The sequence below is a fragment of the Panthera pardus genome, unplaced genomic scaffold, assembly GCF_024362965.1.
Source record: "Panthera pardus isolate Hobbes unplaced genomic scaffold, ASM2436296v1 HiC_scaffold_2, whole genome shotgun sequence".
NCBI classification, from domain to species: Eukaryota; Metazoa; Chordata; class Mammalia; order Carnivora; family Felidae; genus Panthera; species Panthera pardus.
This window is the reverse complement of record NW_026526765.1, coordinates 48,674,093-48,695,689: the sequence shown is the minus strand read 5'-3', so window position 1 is coordinate 48,695,689 and position 21,597 is coordinate 48,674,093. Positions and strand designations below refer to the sequence as shown.

General features: G+C 40.0%; 1 protein-coding gene across 1 annotated transcript in view; it reads right to left on the bottom strand.

The window, feature by feature from the left end:
• The window catches only part of ITK (IL2 inducible T cell kinase), a 60,450-nt gene extending 39,305 nt beyond the window's left edge, over positions 1-21,145 (bottom strand). Inside the window, exons 1-2 of the mRNA XM_019464531.2 lie at positions 20,858-21,145; positions 1,014-1,118 (exon numbers count right to left, since the gene is read on the bottom strand). Of these exons, the coding sequence (XP_019320076.1) occupies positions 1,014-1,118; positions 20,858-20,995 (243 nt within the window). The 5' untranslated portion in view covers positions 20,996-21,145. The remainder of the gene's footprint in view (positions 1-1,013; positions 1,119-20,857) is intronic.
• Positions 21,146-21,597: the final 452 nt, after the last annotated feature.

Below are 21,597 nucleotides of genomic sequence, written 5' to 3'. Positions count from 1 at the left end.
AAAAAATTACAATTGAGACTTTAAAAGCTTCTTATTTTGAAATAATATAAGACACCCAAGAAGTTCCAAAAATAGTACAGGATCCCTGTGTTCTTTTCACCCACCTCTCCCTAATGATTATAGAACCATAGCGCAGTTTCCAAACCAGGAAGTTGACATTGGTCCAAAATGATTAACTAAACTATAGATCTTCTTTGAAATTCACCAGCTTTTTCTCATGAACTCATTTTTAATTGGAATTTTAATGACAGGAAAATACATGTTATTCACTTTAATTACTAAATATTTCAATTCACAGAGGTCAACTTTCTAGTAGGAAAAGAATCCTTTTCTATATCACATTAAAAATGCGATATTTACCCCTCAAATTGGCAAAGAGGAACCGTACCCTAGAATGTACAAAGAGATATCCACTCCTTCAGAGTCATAGATGCCAAGAGTGATGTCAAATTTGGACAATGTCATGACCTAAAGACCAGAGATAACCTTTACCAACTCTGTCCAGTAGAACTGCTTGCAATGATGAAAACATTCTATAATCTGTGCTATCCAGCACATAGCTATTGAACATGTGAAATGTTCATCCATTCAGTGGGCTTAGTGTGACTCAGGAACTGAATTTTCAATATTGGTTAATTTAATTTACATCTAAATATTAAACATACACCTGTAGCTAGTGGCTACTGTAAGTAAATGGTATTAGGCTTAAGAGTATTAGGCTTGGGGCCTTTGATATTTTTTTCTTTGCTCTAGGGGCAGAGAATTGGGACTTTTGTTGAGGCAGGGAAGACATGAGAGAAAGAGAAATGAGGAATTACACATTTTCAAAATTTTGTGATTTGAGGAATGAGTGAATCAATAATTGAAGGAACACAGTAGCTTTCTTCTGGTTTAGTCTAAGACCTAACTATAGATCAGAGTCATCCCTGGTCTACCTTCTATTACAATGACTGAGACTTTCAACCATCATGCGAGGAATGGGAAACTAGCAATCTCAGGCATAGTGGACTTACCTGAAATGGATATTTATAGTGGCATGGGATACTAATGTCACTTTTCACAATCTCAACGCATTTGATTCGGGAGAGTTCAATGGAGCCCTTCAATGTGCGCTTTTTCTGTGGGGAAAAAAAGCACATTCCATTTAAAGAAGAGAGAAGACCATATTTTTGTCCAGGTTGGTTGTAGAAATCCACTACTCTATAGATAGGATCCGTTAGCTTTGTAAACTAATCCCCCATGTATCCAGAAGTTACTTCTTGGCCCTTAGTGCCTAAGAGAGACACTCTGAGCCAACTCCTGGGAGAAACTGCCCTGTTAATTGTCTCTAGTGGGGTCACTGATTTTAACTCATTGAGCAAAGGCACCTTATATCTCAGTGACCTTGTGACAAACAGCGGCATTTGTAGAACTTGTAGCTGGGGTGGGTAGTGCAGTATAGGAAACCAACTATACATGTGCCTGTTTTCTCTGTTTTGTGCCTTATTAGCACAGTAGTTGAATTCAGGCATGTCCTGCATGGTGATGTATACTTTCAGTGGCACCTTTCTTTTCTACGTATGGATTCTCCAGGTCCCTTTTATTTATTCACAATCCCACAATGACACTTCTGTAGGACATTTCTGACTCTGCTCTATAACTACCTCTTCTTCACAGCCCCATCATCTGGTCCCATGTCTCATTTCCTTGGAAGTTTGCTAGATTTCTTTCCTTGGTAATTAATTTACATTATGGTCATGCGACAGTCATGACTTATAATGATGCTATAAACATGTTACTCAATTCTAAGGGTCCTTGTACTTGGAAAGTGGTTTCCAGGGGATGTTACCCAATGGGACAGATTCTATTGTGAACTATCAGGCTCCAAGGAAGGCTAGTTAGGGAAAAGTTTTTGTGGAGCAGAAGCTTTTCTCAAGTGCCTGGAATTAGGCTTCCATTGAGAATAGAATTTAATTCAGATATGGAACTGTTGCAAAATACTTTGTTATACCTTATCTTTTAGAAAAAGGTAAAAAATGGTGGTGAATTGGGCAAAAGTTGGAAAGGGCTAGGTTCAAAGTTAAGTTCTGTTTTCTTCTTTATTTTCTGTCTGGATGATCTATCCATTGATGTAAGTCGGATGCTAAGGTCCCCAACTATTATTGTATTACTGTCAATTTCTCTCTTTATGTCTATTAACAACTGCTTTATGTATTTAGGTGCTCCAATGTTGAATACATAGATATTTACAATTGTTATATTCACTCATTGTTGGTTCCTTTATCATTGTGTAATGTCCTGCTTTGTCTCTTGTTACCATTTTTGTTTTAAAGTCTTATTTTGACTAATGTAAGTATTGCTACCCCGGAATTTTGTGTATGTGCATGTCCATTTGCATAGAATATCTTTTTTCATTCCTTCACCTTCAGTCTTTATGTGTCTTTGGTTTTGAAGTGAGTGTTGTAGGCAGCGTACAGATGAGTTTTATTTTTTTATCCATTCTGTCCCCCTATGTCTTGATTGGAGCATTTAGACCATTTATATTTAAGTTATTATTGATAGGTATGTACTTATTGCCATCTTGTTACTTGTTTTCTAGTTGTTTTTGTAGTCCTTCTCTGCAAAGTTGGCTCAGCCTCTAACTAGCAATGTGACCTTGGACAACACATCTCACCTTCCTGTACTTCAATTTTTACATCTACTAAGTGAGGATAGTAATGCCTACCTTGTAAAGATTATTTGGGGAATAAAATGGGTGTATGTAAACAAATTGTTTGGCTTATAATAGGTGCCATCGATAAAGGGTACTCTCCCAACTAAAGAGGTTAAGGAAATCGTAACTATGGTAAGAGAGTCATGACATCGTAAAATTCTCCAGAAGAGAGCTCAGTCTGTACTTCCTAATTTTTGATACCCAGCCTGTTTGCTGGCCTTTGCTTTAGCAGCTAAGGCACAGAAGTGAGATTAAAAAAAAAGTCAAGAGGTGAAAAGTATCCTTTATCAAATACAAGGAGGCTTTGTGGTGCTTCTTTTTAAATTTTCTTTCTAAAAAATACTTAATTCTTCAAGTATAAAACTTATCTGTGTAAAATAGTATGGAAGTATGTTAAGAAAGTATTTATAGTCTCATATTATTCCACTCTTCTCCACAACCTTGAGGTACCCAAGTTTAACCATTTGGAATGCATTTGTCTTTCCCACACACATTTATAGGATATATACAAACAAAAACAAGCATCTGATTCACATAGTGGTCTACAGCTTGCTTTTGTAACCTAAGGATGTATTAAAAGGTCAGTTTTCCCTTAAAAACCTCTGAAAACATGTGTCCTTTGGGCTCAAAATATCTTCTCATTTAGAGTCTTCCACAGCCAGAAATACATGCCTTGGTCCTGCCCATAATCATAGTTGTTGGCGATGGTTAATCTGTTTTTCAAAAACAGAAGAGCACAAGGGAGTTACCTTTTCAACAACCTTCTGTTGCTATGGGTAAACAGGGAGGCTCAGTTTTGAGGTTATCTTGTTTTTTGACCTTTATTGCATTGTTTCCTTAGTAGTATATATAATAAAATGCAACAAAAAGCTCATGGCAGTAATATGACAACTCTGTTTGCAGACATGTTTGTCCTTGGAACCCACTAAGTCCTGTGCTCCCTGAAGAGAAACCAGGACATCTATCACCGAATCTTTAAGGCATAGCGACAAGCCTACAACAGATGCTCAGTCAGAATGATATGAACAAAGGGCACCACTTTGAAACACAATTTAAACAATCTCAGTCAGGTATAAGGCTAATGCATTTATCTACTCAGGAAATATTTACTGGGGAGCCAGCTACAAACTAGGTGCTGTTCTGAGAGCAGGAAATAGATGAACTTGGTAGACTATGTAAAGGAGCTCCCAGTCTTGTTGAGAAGGCAGGCAATGAAACAAGTGCTATAAAGAGAATGGAACAGGTTGAGGTGACCAACTTGTGGACAGGGGAGGCCTGTCTGGAGAGAGGACATTTGAGAAAAGATCAAACAGTTGAAAAAGGATCCAGACATGAAGTCTGGTGGGGAGGGTGGTGGTAAGTACCCTATGTAAAGTTCACAACAAGAGCAAAAGTCCCAGGGTAGCAAAGTTTTGGATATGTAAGGGTTGTTGCTAGCCTGGGATCATCATAACCAGGGTATAAAGTGGAGGTAAGTATTAACCAGAGTTGTGAGTAGGGATAAAAGTTCTGTGTGCGAGTACTAAAGCAGTGTTGCCTAATAATAGCAGAATGTGAACCATACGTGTAACTTAAAGTTTTCTAGTAGCACATTAAAAGAAAGCAAAAAAAGAAACCATGAAATTAATTTTAAGAACATATTTTGTTTGCCTCATTATATCTAAAATATTCGTTCGATGTGTAATCAACATAAAAAAAATTAATGAGCTACATTACTTTTTTGCTAAGTCCTTGAAATCGTGTATTATACAAGACATCTCAATTTGGACTCGCCACATTTCAAGTGCTCAGTGGCCACACACGGCTCTGGCCCCATTATCGGACAGTGCAGCTTCAAGATACCCAAGAAAGTGTTCTCCTCTAACCTTACATTATATCCTTTGATCTCTTAATATTCATTGACTTTAAACAAGGATTTTAAGAGGCATTGTGTTTTAACAGCCTGTCAGGTAAGCTGACCATCAGGTTAGGTTTATTCTTCAGTAAGAATGGATTTCACATTTCACCATCAAAACTCACTCTTCATCCTAAATGGCTGCCCTGAGGTCAGTTGTCCTCAAATCTCTCAAGATCGGATATGTGAAAAACAAGAGACCGGCTGTGCATCCCCCCCAGCTGGGTCCTGGGGAGTAGCTGGTCCATGAGCTAAACACAGTTTCATCTCTGAGAAATGGTGATTGCCTGTAATCATCCCAAACAACTGTGCTATTTCTGAAAAAATTCCAGGGTAACCCTTCCAAGGAAACCACATAAGAGCCATCACGAAAAGAAAGACACCAAGTAAAACCTGCCCTCATTCTTGTCATTCCATCTATATCACTTGGGGTGAAAGTCGCAGGACCTCACTTGGCTTGGTCTTTTTTCTCAGCCATGTTCAAAGCTACAGTGTCCTCATATTCCAAAGCTTCTCCCTGGACACCTGACGTGTGTCAAACAGAATCCAACAAGATGCTGGTGCCCACATATTTGCACAAAGGCAAGCTTGTGCCAGCAGCTTTTATATCCCCTTTCTTTTTATGTTAATATATTGTATAAAATAGAATTTTAGATTGTGAGTTTCAAAGAGAGAGGCAGGGAACAAAACCAAAAGAAAGGTCAATTAACATTTTTGAGCACTTCTTATACCTCGGGCACTCAACGGGCCAGAGCCAATTTAATCCCATGATCCTGCAAAGTATCATTGCCCCACCTTGCATGTGAGGAAATTGAGGTTCAGAGAGGCCAAGTCTCTTACTAAGCAGGAGGGCAGGATACAAGCCCAAGCCTAGGACCCCAGAGCCTGAGTGCTTAACTAATGTGTTTCATGGCTCTTGCTCTTCCCCCAACTTCCCACAGGAGATTTTCATTCTCCAAACTCCCCACAGGGAACAATCAATTGCACGATCGATGCACCAAGCTGTGACCCAGCAGACATTTGTCTGTGCCCTATTTGGTTGTGCGATGCTTATGCTGGATTTGAGAGGGAGAACACATTCTCTGCTTCCTCAGAATAATTCCCTCCACTTCACTCCTATGACAGTGGCTCCTTGGCTGTTTGGCTAGTCCAGCAGGTACGACTGTGAGACGCGATGTGTCTGATACCTAAGAAAGGTATCTGAAAAACAGCAGAACTTCAGCTTTCTGCTTTGGAGAGGCAGAATGGGCGACGACTGGAACTTTCAGGTCCGGTAGACCTGCATCTGCCTGACCAGCTGTGCAATCTGAGGCAAGTATCGCAACTTCTCAATTGCCTTGTTGTTTTTAAAGTGAGAATAATAATCGTCCCTGAATCATTGGGCTAACTTAGAGGACTTATAAAAAAGCCACATAAACCTACTAGCAAAATAAACTTCATTCACATAACAAACCAATCACTCAAGTTAAGTTACCCGCTTTCCTTTCCTTTGCTTCCCCCCAAAATAAGACCTTGTTCTCTTGTGTCTACATTTTGGGAGTGATTTTCTTTTGGGCAAATATGGAACCAGGAGCCACCATTTGGGAAGGGCAACATTAATTTTTAACTGACGACACTGGTGATTTTGACATTTTGGAGTCATTTAATTTGCAAATTATCTGTAAAATCAAATTACTTGCAAAATGAAAAGGGGCCTGTTTCCTGGTCTCCCGACCGTGTTGCATTTCCTCTTCCAGGGCTTTTGCTTTCTGCTTTTCTTCAAACTCGCCTGTCAAAACCTTCCTCAAATGGTCATTCTCCAAAGGTTTAACTCACTGATAGATTAAAGGTTGGCTTGTTTCAGAGGAGTTTGGATTAGGACAGATATTAGAAACTGAGGCCAGGAAGGAGCTTTGATAATTGAATTTTGGGCATTAGGGGAGAGAATATTTTTCAAAGTGGGGAGTGAGACATCTAAGACTTTCCCGGATCACACCGTAAAAGTAGCCACATACTGCCTTTATCAGAGTTTCTTTATGATTAGAAAGTCTTACTGGTGATGATTTGAACAAGGCATTTCAAATATTTTGCTCAATGCCTCTTCCAGAGTGTAGTATATTGTACAAATGTGAAATGGCGCAAAGACATCATTGAAATTAAAATTGTGTCATGTGAGATGAAACTTAAGTCACTGATTTGAGGGTTATTCCCCTGTGCCTCCCCCACAGCAGAATGCCAGTTCTAAACTTGACTTGAGGGGTCTTCCTGAGTTTTAGTTTCATCCTCTCTGCAACACATGCTCAAGGTAACCCCTGAATTTGCTCCCAGTTTCCCAGCTCAGCTTTCTGTCTTTTATGACAAAGGGTACCTTGTCTCTGCAGGGGAGAAGAGCAGAGATTCAGAACTCACAAACGCCACGGTTTGAAATCTCTGCGGTGACAAGTAACATAGGGCAAACTTGGCTTAGTTCTTTGGGCTTAGTTCTTTTAGTTCTTAAGGTGTAATGAGATTGTTGACAGCTGCCTCTCAGGGTTACTGTGACCTGAGCTGTGGAAAGGTACCCAGCACGTTGCCTAATACCCAATAAAGATGTGATCATTAGTATCTCAATGGAAAACACTAGTTTCTTCTAAAACACTAGTGCAATTTGTGATTCGCTGTTGCTGGCTCCGCTCCCCTCCCCACCCCCATCCCAACCTGTCTTCATCTGGACCTACCTCCATGAATCTTTGCAATTCTGGGAGAATCTGAAATTAAGGGAGCATATTTTGAGGCTCCTGGGCTGACTTAAAGTTAGGAAACTCTGATCCATCCCACACCAGCCTTCTTTCCTTTCCTCTTTTCTGTAACACCTTTTAGTCATAGCTAAACCAGAGTCAACTGGCTTTCCTCACCTCAGCTTTTCACAGTGTGGTTTTTAATGAGGCTGGTTGTGCTGTGGGGAAAACACTCTAGCTACCCTTAAAGTCGTCCATCTTGTTCGTAGTATATCACCCTGACTCTCCAAGAGAAAAACAAAAGTGAGGCTTTTACCCTAAAAGGGAAGAAAAAGCAAGAAGAGAGAAGAAAGAAAGAAAGAAAGAGAAAGAAAGAAAGAAAGAAAATGGACTATACTCTTGTACAATTTCCAGAGGGAAATTTGGGATCTTTCTTAAAAGTATGAGTGGACTTTCTCACAAGAGACTGTTAAGAGCAAATACTTGTGGGAACAGTTCTGGTGTTTGGCAGTAGGAAGAGAGCTTTCTTTCAACCTCATATCTTTCTATACTCTTTCACTTTTGTACCACGAACTTGTATTTATAATATTTAAAAACAGTTAATTGAAATATAAACAAATGTGTTTTCCTTATAGGATTTATCCTATAGGAACATTTGTTCAAAATATATCAAGGTGTAGGGAGAAGGAATTCATAACGGACTTATTTATTTCAATAAAAAAAACCTAGAGAACCTTAAATATTCATCCATAGACAAATGGTTAAATTAGTTATGGTTCATCCATCCTGTAGCCGTTAACAAAGAGGTCTACATGGAGGAACAAAAATGTATACATTAACTGAAAAAAGCAGGTGCAGAGCAAAAGATGGAGCCTCACTGCATTTTTGGAAAGAGAAATAATAAAATGCATAATAGTAAATGCAAAACTCAAATAATACAAGAAGGAACCCTGCTAACACTGGCTCTCCCTCGTGGGTGGCACTGTAGCCGACTTTGACAGGGTAAGTGTGATGTTTCGGTAATATTTGAAGTTGTTGCAGGGAGCATGTAAATTTACTAAGCAGAAAAGTGAAAATAATATTTTAAAGCAGTCAGAAATTTAAAAACACCACCCTGTACTACAACTTTGCAGATTTCTGTGGGAGAGGGCTGAGGGGTACACATCGAATGCTGGGTGTGCAAAATGATGCAGCTTTTTGCCCTTGTAGCCTCCTGACCCCATTAGCAGTCAGTGGCAGCCAGGCAGCCCCTGTCACCTGCTCTTCTTTCTTCTTTATCCATGGAGGTTCAAGTTCACGACGGGTCCTCTTATCTTCTTCTTCTTTTTTTTTTTAATTTTTTTTTAACGTTTGTTTATTTTTGAGACAGAGAGAGACAAAGCATGAACGGGGGAGGGTCAGAGAGAGGGAGACACAGAATCTGAAACAGGCTCCAGGCTCTGAGCTGCCAGCACAGAGCCCGACGCAGGGCTCGAACTCACGGACCACGAGATCATGACCTGAGCCGAAGTCGGCCGCCCAACCGACTAAGCCACCCAGGCGCCCCTCTCATCTTCTTCTTGGGTGATAACCATTTTCTTCATAGATTCCATATGCTTTTACGTGGGTGTATTTATTTTAGAAGTAAAGCAATACTTCAGGAATAATTTCTAGGTCTCGTTTATGTTAGATAAAGATATAGTGGTCCTAGTCTTTCAAAAGCATTTTTGTTTAAATTTGTTTTCAAAAGTGAGCAGAGAAAAGGACTTATATAGAAACCAAGAGCAAGAAGTGGGTGCTGAAGTAAATCTTCAAGGTTCTCTGCACATTTTGTCTCTGTTCTGTGAATGCTTTTTCAAAACCCTCCTTCTTTCCAGAATAGGCCATTTGAGATTTCTAATGAATTTGAAACTATATTTTTTTATATGCCTTTCAAACATTGGAGAGTCAGTAGCCAAAGCATATAAATTAATAACAACCTCACTACGTTTCAGAAAATAACCCTAGCACAGAGGTGATGATCAACGAATATTTGTTAATTGGTTGATTGAAGGAACAGCAGGTTAGACTAAGTGTGCAGCAGAAAGTGTTGTGTGTGAACCCTATGACAAAACTCTTGATAGGATTGATTTGAATAAGATTTCCAGAATGATTGGCAGGTGGATGCAAATCTCTTGACAATGAAAAGATAGGTCAAAACCAGTCTGCACAAAGGGCTGAGCTAATAAAGAGCTCCTACAAATTATTAAGGAAAATATTAACAACATTATGAAGAAATGGGAAAAGGAATATAAATTGTTCTTAAATATAGGAAAAAAGGCTCAAACTTACTATGAAAACAGAAATGCAAATAATTGATACCGAGATACCATTTTTTAAACCTGTCAGACTTGCAAAGATCAAAACGTATGGTAATGGTGTTGGTGAGGTTTTGATAAAGCAAGCATCTCACATGTGGCCCTGGGGAATGTTCATTGGCACAACCTCTACGGAGAATAATTTGGTCATGTTCAATGAGATAACAGATGCAAATATCCTTTGACATAGCAATTCTACTTCTGGAAATGTTATCTATAGACCAAGGTTTCCCAACCTTGGCACTATTAACAACATAGGCTGGATAATCCTTTGTTGTGAGTTTGTCCTGTGCCTTGTAGAAGGCTTAGCAGCATGCTGGACTCTACCCAAAAATGTCAGTAGCACTCCCCTCCTTAGTTATGAAAATGAAAAAATTTCCAGGCATTGCCAAAGATGGGCAAAATCACCTGTTACAGACATACTGAAAGTGACATAAAGATGAGGTTATTCATTCCTTGTCATTTGCAATGACAAAAAAAAAAAAAATTGGAAACAGACTGAATGTCCATCATTAAGGTAACTTTTTATCCATTCAGTGAAATATTATGCATCCACAAAAAAGAATGAAGAAGCTCTTTGCATATAGGTATGGTTTGATCTTCAAGAAGTATTGCTAACCAACCAAAAGAAAAGCTAAGAAGTATGTCACATAGAGTATGCTACTGTTGCATAAAAAGGAGGACAAGAAGAATACTGATTTGTGTTTACATATGTATGCATAAAGTATCATTGGAAGAACTGATAGGAAATTGATTATATTGGTTGCTTTCAGGCACTGAAGCGCTGTGGCTTAGGATAAAGGTGGGAGTTGGCCATTTCATAACATTTTGTAACTGTTTTTTTAAAAAATGTATGTGAATGTATTATCTATTCATGAATTTTTTTTAAAAGTTAGTCTATATTTTGCAGAAGATGACCTGAAAAAGTGGCTACTAATAAAGAGACCTGAAGTCCAACAGGCACACAGGCAAGGGGGCAAGAGTTCATTCCACCAGCAGTTCTGTTTTGTGCATTAATATTAATTTGCAACACAGATGAAAGCAAAGTGAACAGCACTAACCTAATGTCATTGAGATTTATAAAGAATTAGAATAACTTTCTCTGGAGTTCAGAGAAATTTGGAGGTCAGACAGCTTGTGATTGCAGGCTCACTTGCCCCTGACTCACAGCTTTCTAGGTAGAGCAGGGGGTCTGAGAGGATCTCTTTTGCCTGTCTCTTCTATGTTCACCTTTCCAAGTGCTCTGGTCTTTGTGGATGCACCTGTGCCTCTAAATGTCCAGGGGGATTATTACATTTCACTCTCTGAACAGACTAAGTGTCTGCTATTTTAAAGCAAAGAATCATGAATGGTGATTCATGTTGCTATTCCATGGATTCTGTGTTTCCAATCTTCCATTTGCAACCCACCCGCGCGCTCTCCACCATTGTGTAGTTCCACCAACTGGTACCATGGACTTAATGTTATTATTTAAATGGATTGATTTTTCACCTCAACAAATTTACTCTAAAGGGAAGTTTTAAATCACCACCATATGTTTAAAAATACTTTTTTTCTGAAGTAAATTATAATAAACATACATATATAAGTATTAAATTAAAAAATGTCAGAACCAGATCTGTCCATGTACCATCTAGAGTGCACCTAGTGGTACCCCACTTTGGGAAACACTTAATTGGGTCACTATACATGAAATTGGCCATAGCATGGACTGCGAAAGTGGCTACATTTGGTATTAGTGCCCTCGATCTCACTTTCTGGGCCCTTGGTCCTGGCTTATAGCCCTGTTTGGTGGTCTTTTTCCTGTATTATCACTCTGGGTATAACATTCCCAGGATGTTATTCTCAGGAAGTGCCCAATGAGGGGTACTTATGAATGGCTAGTCCAGTAAACTAAACAGAGCTGAGGTTCATACAGCATCTTTCCTTGGCAAAGGTCACCCCAGGAGCAGAGCCTCAGGTTTATAAGGTCAGGAACTCATTTTTGTCAGCTCACAGAGTCCGGTGGACAGGAACACACTCTGCAAAATCACAAGTGACTGGCGAATTCGCAACCTTGCAGTGAGAAACAGACTGGCCAAGATGCTTGTATCAGTTTTGCAGAGAATTCTTGGAGATACTACTAGGGAAACCAAAATGATATCAGAAAAGCATATGTTAGGGGCGCCTGGGTGGCTCAGTCGGTTAAGCGTCCGACTTCAGCCCGGGTCACGATCTCGCGGTCCGTGAGTTCGAGCCCCGTGTTGGGCTCTAGGCTGATGGTTCAGAGCCTGGAGCCTGCTTCCGATTCTGTGTCTCCCTCTCTCTCTGCCCCTCCCCCGTTCATGCTCTGTCTCTCTCTGTCTCAAAAATAAATAAACATTAAAAAAAAAATTAAAAAAAAAAAAAAGAAAAGCATATGTTAGTGGGATCAACGTATAGGGAATTACCAAAGCCCAAGGCAAGATGCTGTTTTTAACGTGTACTACCACTACTGTGACCCTGGGCAAATTTCTGAACTTCTCCATGTCTCAATTGCTTCCTCTCTAAAACAGAATATTACTTTTAGCTTCTGCAGAGAACTGTGAGGGTTACATGAGAAAATTCATAGGAATGTGTTCAGTCTTCTTGCAGTGATGCTAGTTATTGTTGTCAATGATATTGTTGTGCTGTCATTCAGGTAAACTTGGGGGGCCCTGCTCCAGACCTCTATTATACAGTGTTGTTCATTGAAACTCACCGATGAACCCTTGGCCCAACTCTCTCTTCTCAGCCACCATGGCTGCTAAGACTCCTCGAACCCAAACAAGCTTAGATCTGAAAATACATTTAATCTAACTTTTAATGTTTGTCCCAGATGTGTGGCCTAGGAAAAGATACTTAGCTACTCTAAGCCTCTCCTTTCTCATGAACAAAATGGGGATCTTTTGCAAAGTAGGAAGCTTTTTGGCACTTGTTAAATCCTGCTACATGTATGGTGGGTTCATGTACATATATATGACTGACTTTATATCAAATCATTTGATCCATGTATAGTATAAAAAATTATGTATCTTCCCCCTTTCTCACCATAACATTCAAAGTCTATAAAAATAGTGCACTTGAAAAATCACCACAACAATGGGATTCTTTGGTTTTCCTAAGTTCCTTCTTAGAAACACAGTCTTCCCTAATGGTTCTGGTCACTTCTGGTGGCTGCATGCATTGCTTCAATCTCTGTAAGATGATGTAGCAGCAAATGATAGAGGCCATAAAATAATCTTATTTTATGACAAATGTAGTATTCTATCCTAAGGACCTGATTTTTAAAAGGAGACAGGTTTATGTTAGGTATATTAGCATTTTTCAGTGTTCTGACTGAAACATGTTCATACCCAGAAACAACCTGAATGTCAAAGAATAGATGACAAAGAATTGATGACAAGTTCATCATTTTTTTCAAGTATGTAGAACAGATAAGTATCTCTCTGAAGTGAACTAGTTCAATCATGAAAAAAATCATATGTATGAAAAAATGATTACTTTGGGACCATGTAGATAAGTAGAAATGTATCTATAAAAGAACAAATGAAAAAAGTAGAATATAAAATTGTCATGCATTATGATTAGAACTACATGAAATTTATGTGTACGTAAGAGCACAGGTCATTCTCACAGAGACTGTAAATTGATACCTTTAGACAAAAGAGTTACAGAGAATACTTCTGCATAACTATTTCATTAATTTTTTAAAATAGTGTGAGTATATGAACATTTGCTGCTCTGTCTCTTGTGATTAATCAAAGTGGGTTCAACCTGATTCTAATCGGTTTTTGGTCTTTGCTGCTTGCTAATGGCTGGCTGAGCTCCAGGTTGGCCCTGAGCACCTTTCCACCAAGACATGCAGGAGGAGGATTCCAGACAAAGTATCCCCAGAAGAGGGAGGTTATAGGATGTCAGCAAGAACCCCTCTCTTGAACTCAGTATGTTCACTTCTCTGTTCCGTACACAGGCCAAGCCTTTTCCTACTTCACAAGCTTCACACTGGCCGTGCCCTGTGCCTGAAATGCTTTTCTTCATTTCTTCAGGTCACTAGATCTTTCTCATCCTCCAGGCCCTAGCCTGGCTATAAATTCCTTCTCTGGCTACCCTTCTTCCCAACTCAGCGCCAGCTCCTGCTTAGTCTTTCCACAGAACCTACCACTGTCTGTATCTGCCCCATATATTTATGTACTTGTGGTTGTCTGCCTTCTCTACTAGCTAAGCTTGTGAGGGCAGACACCTTTCCTCTGTTATTTATCACCATATTCTTGGCATGTAGCCTGAAGCATGGCACATAGTAGATGTCAAGACATGCTTGCTGAACAAATGAATGAAACTTTACATACCAAAAAAGAAACATTTCCTTGATACAGTGTTAGGTTTAAAATAATGGGATGCTGCTGAGAGTGGCTTCTCTAATGTTGTTTCTTTGATTATCAAACAACTATATCTAGCACCACAGTATTAGTGGAAAGATGTGCTCTGTGATTTGATTCTCCATACTGCCACTGCCTTGAGACTACTATTTATGTGTATATTTTCTACTTATTGTTACTATTTTTTTTAATTAGAATTTCTGTTATGGTAAAATAATAATGATGATGATGATGATAATAATAAAACTTTAGCACAAATATATGTAGTTGGGGGGGAAAGTCCTATATTTCAATTTTTATAACAAGTAGGTGTAATTTCTATGACTTTGTAAATATTAAAATAGGAATATGTAGCAAAGAGCTTGCTTATGAATACCTTAACATTAATGGGAATTATATGACAAACGAGACTTTCGATCAGGTTCTTATTTAATTAAAATCCTGACAAATTTACTGAAATTTCAAGGAACTGAGCAGACATCGGATCTAAAAAGGGAATTTTAGATACATGGAAAGCCATTTCAGAGCTTCTGTTTCCGTCCCTGGATCACTTTAAGTGAAGCCCCATAGTGTCATGAAGTCAAACCCAGACGGACCTCTGGATGAAAATTGGGTCCTGGAAGATTTATTTTCTTCAGTAGGCCTAATAACTTATGAAGTGGAATAACTTATTACTAGTTGGGTAAGAAAATGGAGAGATAAGGATTTACCTATTTGACCTATGAAAACTTGAGAAGAGCTTTAAAACAGTTTTCTGTGGGGCCCATTTCTGAGTTTGTTATGAAGATGTCTTGCTTTACATAGACCTCGTAGTTCAAGAAACCGAGCTCTTGTGTTTTACAGTTAAACCTTTCTCCCAGACTGAGTCAAAAACCGAGCCCTTACATTTATAGTGTTGCTCTGTGGCCTATTTTTACTGAAATGCTGGTTGATGGATGCACCAGCCCCTGAGCAGTAGGAATCAAATTTAATTTTAATGTGGGAGTATTTGCCTCCAAAATAGAAACTCTCCATCCACTAGCTTTCTCCATAAAACATCAACATCACATCATAAAGGCAAAAATCAGTTCACAAAGAAAATCCATTAAGGTAGACATTGAAACCGCATGTTTTTGGCCTTGAGTGGCCTGAATTGCAAAATACTTTGCCTTGGATCCTTACTTCTCTTTGCCTAGCTAGACAAGGCCCACATTTTTAGCTCCCAGATGCTCTTTGGAATTCAATTTGAGTTTTGTGATCTTTGTTCATTTATTGGGTATTTATCGACCACGTACTATGCACCCTGCACTGTTCTAGGTATTGGTGATGCAGTGATGAGCAAGGTCCTCCTGCTCTCATCCCAGGGGCTGCACAGACAGAAAACAAACAGGGAAGCACATCAGTAAACCCAATAGGTACATGCAGATACTGATATATTGAAGTATCTGTGTGCTAAAGAAATGAAAAGAAAGAAGAAGAAAAGGAAAGAAACAGGATCCTGGGAAAATATTTAAAGAGATGGAAACAATAAAGAATCAGTCCTGCAAACACCTGAGGTGTTCCTGGCAGTGGGAACAGCTAATGCAAAGACCCTGCATTTGCAGGCTCTGAGAGCAAGCACCCCCTAAGTGTATCCCTCAGTTGCCTCCCCCTAGTCCTGGCCTGTCCAAAGTCCCTAGAGTGAGCATGAGCTTGGAGTGCTCAAGGTTCAGGAAGAAGGCAGATGTGGTAGAAGCCTGGTGAGTAACGGGAATGTGGTGTGAAATGAAATAGGAAATGCAGATAAGGACCCCCGGATGAAGAGTCTTGTAGGCCATAGCTGAGAATTTCCTTAAATACTCTAAGCAGCCATGGAAGGCTTAAAAGTAGAGAGTAAGATCTGATTTATCATTTATTGTAAGATCATTTTAAAAGTTCATTCTAGGTGTCGCATGGATAATAAACTGTATGGAGCCTTGAGTGTCAGTGAAAACCCAGCCAGAAGGCAACAGGATTACGTAGGAATGAGGTGGAAAGAGACTGTGGCTGATGCAAGTCTCAAGCAAAAAAGCTCAGGTAGCTTTAAGAGTATTATTGACAAAGAATTTAACTGTAGAAGAGAAACAGGGAAAGAAGGAAGAAAAAAGAGAACAGAGTAGCGGGGTGTGGGTGGAGGGCTGGCCCACCTGCTGGTTCTTGCATGTGCCTCTCTGACCCACCTCTTAAAATTCCAACCTCCTGAATCCTCCTCTTCCTCTTTTAAGGCTGGGACATGAATTTCTAACTCTGGGGAGTCTTATTTGCTGACTCTTACAGCCAGAACTCTTCCTTTTGAAGTCCTATACAACTTGCTTTGTTCTCTACTCTTGGAATTGAGCCTTGTTCTATCAGGAGTTCATTTGTGAAACTCTAACCTCTCCAAAGGTATGTCTATCCCTCATGTCCTTGCTCTTTCCCTCCTTTTCTTCCTTCCACAAATAATGCATGAGTGAGTAGTATGTGCTAGGCGCTGTTATAAACACTGATGCTGCCATCTTTACCAAATTGGGTGCTGGCTCTCATAAAGCTTATAATCTAATGGAGGGTGGGCTGGGGGAGTGACATTAGCACAGCAATCACGTTAATAAGTGGGTAATTACGAGTCTGGGATGTGCTCCAAAGAGAGGGTAGGCATTGCTAAGGCAGAGCATAACAGGAGTAGATGGCCTAGTCTGGAGAAATCAAGGAAGGCTTCCCAGGGCAAGCGACATTCAAAATGAGGGACTTAAAGTCACAGCAAATCTTATGTAGCTGGATCCCAGAGAGATGGGAGAAAAAGGGACACGAACTGAGAGGGAAGACGGCATGTGACAGACTCTGGTGTCCGCTCTAGATCTAAGGGGAGAACCTCTGCAGGGACATGTCCGGATCGTCAGGAAGCAATCACAGTCACCATGTGTCACGCTGGCTGCTGTGTAGGGAATAGGTTGGGGGGCGACTGGGGCAGAGTGGGTGCAGGGAGACCATTAGGAGGTGGTAGCAGTCCCAGGTGAGAGCTGCTGGTGGCTTTCCCGAGGAAAGTGACCATAGAAAATGGGGAGAAGTAGACAGCAATATTAGTTCCTATTATTATTAGAATAATGGTAACCTCCCTCTCATTAAAAGGAAGCAGGATCAAGAAGGAATGTTTAATCATTTTTACAAAAAAAATTTTTTTTAATGTTTCTTTATTATTGAGAGACAGAGAGACACAGAGCATGAGCAGGGGAGGGGCCGAGAGATGGAGAGATGCAGAATCTGAAGCAGGCCCCCGGGCTCTGAGCTGTCAGCGCAGAGCCTGACGCGGGGCTCGAACTCACAAACTGCGAGATCATGATCTGAGCCGAAGTCAGATGCTTCACTGACTGAGCCACCCAAGTGCCCCAGGAATGTTTAATCATTACAAAAAATGTAGAGTCACACAGCCTTAAGCAACTTACACAAAGCTACATAGCTTTTAAGTGAGGAGCTGGTCTTTGACCCAGATGTGTCTGACACCAGACGCTGTGTTTTTGATTGCTGTGCAAGGAAAAGCAAGGAAAGAGGGACCATCTCCTGACCTGTCATCTTTAATTCAAGAAGGATGCATGCTCCAAGAGATGTTTCTGCTGCTAGATTCGACTGCAGGCTAACGGGGAAAGCCCATGTGAAGTGGAGACCCATAACCAGACCCTGAGTAGAATGGTGGTCTTGACTGTCCCACATACAGGTAATGGCTCCCACACTATGGTGAAAAGAACACGCTTGATCCCTAAGGTGCAGAGACATTAAAACCAGGAAACCTTTCCAGTTCTCCTGAGGGTCCTTCAGAAGATCATTAGTACCGAGCTTATGACATGCCTTCCTTATGAAATACTCAACATCGCCTGGAGGCATTGGGGCCCTCACTTTACAAATAGCAAACAGAGGCTTAAAAAGGTTCAAAGACCTTTCCTGAGACCCCACATCCAGAAAGTGATAAAGCCAGAAGTTGAATCCAGCTCTACCTAGCTATACTGGCCTCACCAATCAGTGATGCTTGTGTCCGTCTGTGCTGTCCCTTCCATGCCATGCTCACTTGAACTACCCAAGGCCCTCCCTCCATTTCTCTTTTGCCCCTGGAAATAATCTAATTTCAGTCATGTGCAAACTAAGCATGTGGCTTGGTTGGTGACTCCCTCTCCGGAGACTATTTGTATTCAAAGCTGTCATTGGTATGTTGGAGTTGGCTTGCTGTGGGCCATGAGGGCTGACTGCTAAATCTGGAGGAATTTTGTGAGCCAGTAGACATCACACCAGTAGTTTGAAATTGGCCATGATGGGAGTATTTACACCAGAGAAATCAGCAAACACTATGGATTAGAGCTGCCTGATGCTCTCCACTGCCACTACCACTGTAGGCTAGTTCAACATTTATCAGCACACTGGGGGCCCTAATCTCATTGTCCTCTGTTAATGAATGCCAGGCATCAGGGGCCACTTTGCAACGAATTTGGCAGGCACAGGGTGGTGTCTGAAAGCATGCCTGCCAGCGACCCACCACCTGCCAACATTATGCTTCTTTCTGGGCCACTGCTCCGGCAGGCTGAGGCGCTTCCCGGCTCCCTTGAAAACACTCACACATTTCAACACTAGACACCAGAGCGAAATCGGTGTCAAAATAACAGGCTCAATCAGGATGGATATTTAGACATGGATATTTAAAATTAGAAAATGGATATTTTAAAGTTAGAAAAAAAACATACTTAATTTGCAAAATTATGGAATGTTTTTCTGAGTAGGTAGAAGGATTACTTTCTGTATGATATCATAAGTCCACAGTATTTTAAGACAGGGCAAGAAACATAATTTTCCAAATGAGAAAAGAGAAAAAGAAGCTGTGACCTCGAGAGGGGCAATGGTTGCCTCAGCATCACACATTTCGTAATGCATGAATGTATGTCTCTCTCCACAGGCTTGTATTTAGTCACAGAAGAGAAGGAATCCAGGAACCTGATGTTAGCTTGACTTTGAACGTTTTCCTTCATTTGAAAATGAATATGTTATGCCACCCTGCTAGCTCCTTCCGAGACGTGATGATGATACAAAAAAAAGGCTAATTTTTACTAGGCGTTTACTAGGTGACAGAACTTATGCTAAGTACTTTACGTATTAAGTTGAACTATTTGAAATCGCCACTGTCTGGCCTGTCTTGATCCACTGAGTGGTAATTTCAAATAGTTCAGTCTAAATACATTCTCTCTGTTAGTCTTTACCACGTTCTCATGACATGGGTACTGTTAACATACCCGCTTTACAGATGGTAAGACTGAGGCTTTAATTTTTTTAATATTTATTTATTTATTTTTGAAAAACAGTGAGAGAGAGAGAGAGAGAGAGAGAGAGAGAGAGAGAGAGAGAGAATCCTAAGCAGGCTCCACTTACCAACTGTGAGATCAATGACCTGAGTCGAAATCAAGAGTCAAACTCTTAACTGACTGACCCAACCAGGTGCCTGGAGGCTTAAAAATTTTTTTTAAAAAGGTTTCTTCCCACAAGTGTAATGCTCTTGTTATTTATAGGTGATACATAGTGCATGCTTGTGTGCAAGTCGTTTACGTAAGTATTTCTCTATGCCTTCTGATTGATTATTGATTGATATCAGTAAGATATCAATGCTGAAGAAGAGCATGTCTGAATCTCTGAGAAGTGATAGTATTTCGCCTGCAACACCCATAGGCTCCATACCCAGGCCTCCTTCAGGGCTCCATTTCATGGAACACTTCAAAGCCTGGCTCTCAAAAAGTCCCAAACTCATGCTTATCCTACTAAGTCAGATCCTAACAAGGCATGGGGATGCCTTTGTCCCTAACCATAAAGCACCTAATGTTATTTCCCCTTCAGTAAAATATAGGTGAAAACCCTGCCTTACCTCCCTAATGATAGAAAAACTAATACAATGATTTAGTACAATGTCACACACCTGCTTTGAAAATGTACTGTAAAGGGCTAAACAGGGGCTCAAATTTTTCAAGAAAGGAGGTAGTACTTCCAGACCTTTCATTTTGTAAAGGAAGAATCTGACACAAAAGGTAGAGACGCTTACCCAGGCTCCATCACCTAGAGAGAAGTAGAGTCTGGTCTCCTTTCTCCTCATGCAGTGTTTTTTGTACCCAACTATATTGTTACGATTATTCATGTTGATGTTATTATCACTGCTGTTGTAGAAAGAATATAAGACTATCTCTAGATATACAAAAAGACTGACCTAGATAAGCAACTGTAATCTTCTGGGTAAGAACCACTGGTTTGTATTGCATAACACCATGGTAACCCTGGTAAATTTTCCAAGGGGTATAGAGGTTTACTTTTGGGCCTTGCAAGTTTTAGATAATTAGGTGCCTAGGGAATATTATTTCAAGATATTAAGTGAATAATGACCATTGGGACATATAGAAGTAAATTCATAAAAATGTTGACACTGAACTGTCACTTAAAGTATCAGTTTCCTCCATTATAAATTAAGATAACTGGGCTAGATCATCCCTTAGGTCCCATTGAATGCTAATATGTTATTCATCTAAGCTCCATAAAATCTAGTGTATTTCCGATGAAGTTCAAATTCTATCCAATCATAGCATTTGCCACATAAATTATTATAATTTTGAAATTAAACTTGCAGGAAAAAAACCATTAATAAATATTAAACTTACTCTTTTGCAGATTTTAGAACTAAAATCACCTAATATAACAACCCCACCTCTGGACTTTTCTCCACATTCTCTTCTGATTACTCTTATTGCACTTTTTAGGCGGTCGTAACCAGCATGTCTGTGTCCCCTTATTTTATTCTAGGTATATCTTCATGCTTCAGCCTAGTCTAAATAAAAAATACTGTTTAGAAAAAGAAGACACAAGTGTTCACATACCCCATGACGATTCTCAAAGTACGCCAGGCTGGTTTTGGTTAAAACAAAGAAGCGGACTTTAAAGTTGGAAGGAGAAGTTCTTCTCTTTTGTTGCGATTTCTTGATGAGCTGTTCTTCTAGGAGGATAAAGTTGTTCATGATCCAGTTCTTGAGAAGTGATGCACCTTGGGCATCACCCTGTAGCACAGCCAAAGGACACAGTTTCAGGGCAAGGAATGCACTGGGGAGGCAGTTGACTTTCAGAGAGCTGTTAAAAGGCCTCTTGCCTCCGATGTTATCTTTCTATCAGTGTTCAGTCAACAATGTGGAGCTTCTCCTCTGATGTCACAGGCCATAACCACATCCTTTCGAAATTCACAAAACTAAGAGGCATATGTAAAAACTACACATACCCTTTGCTGTATGGTTTGGAAATGATACTTGAAGATTCTGAGAGTCAAAATGTTAGGAAGCATTAGAGTTTAATCTTTATAGTTCCTGGTTTAGACGATCTAACAATTAAGCCATGTTGCACATGGGGTAGACACATGAGCTCTGGAGCCAATGGGCATAGTTTGTGTTTAGTTTCCTGTTGCTGCTGTAACAAATCATCATAAATTTAGTGGCTCACAAACTTATTATCTTACATTTCTGTAGTTCAAAAGTCTAAAATGAGCTTTATCAAGCTAAGATCAGGACTTCAGCAGGCTTGTGATCCTTTCTGGAGGATCCCTAAGGGCAGGATCTGTTACCTTGTCCTG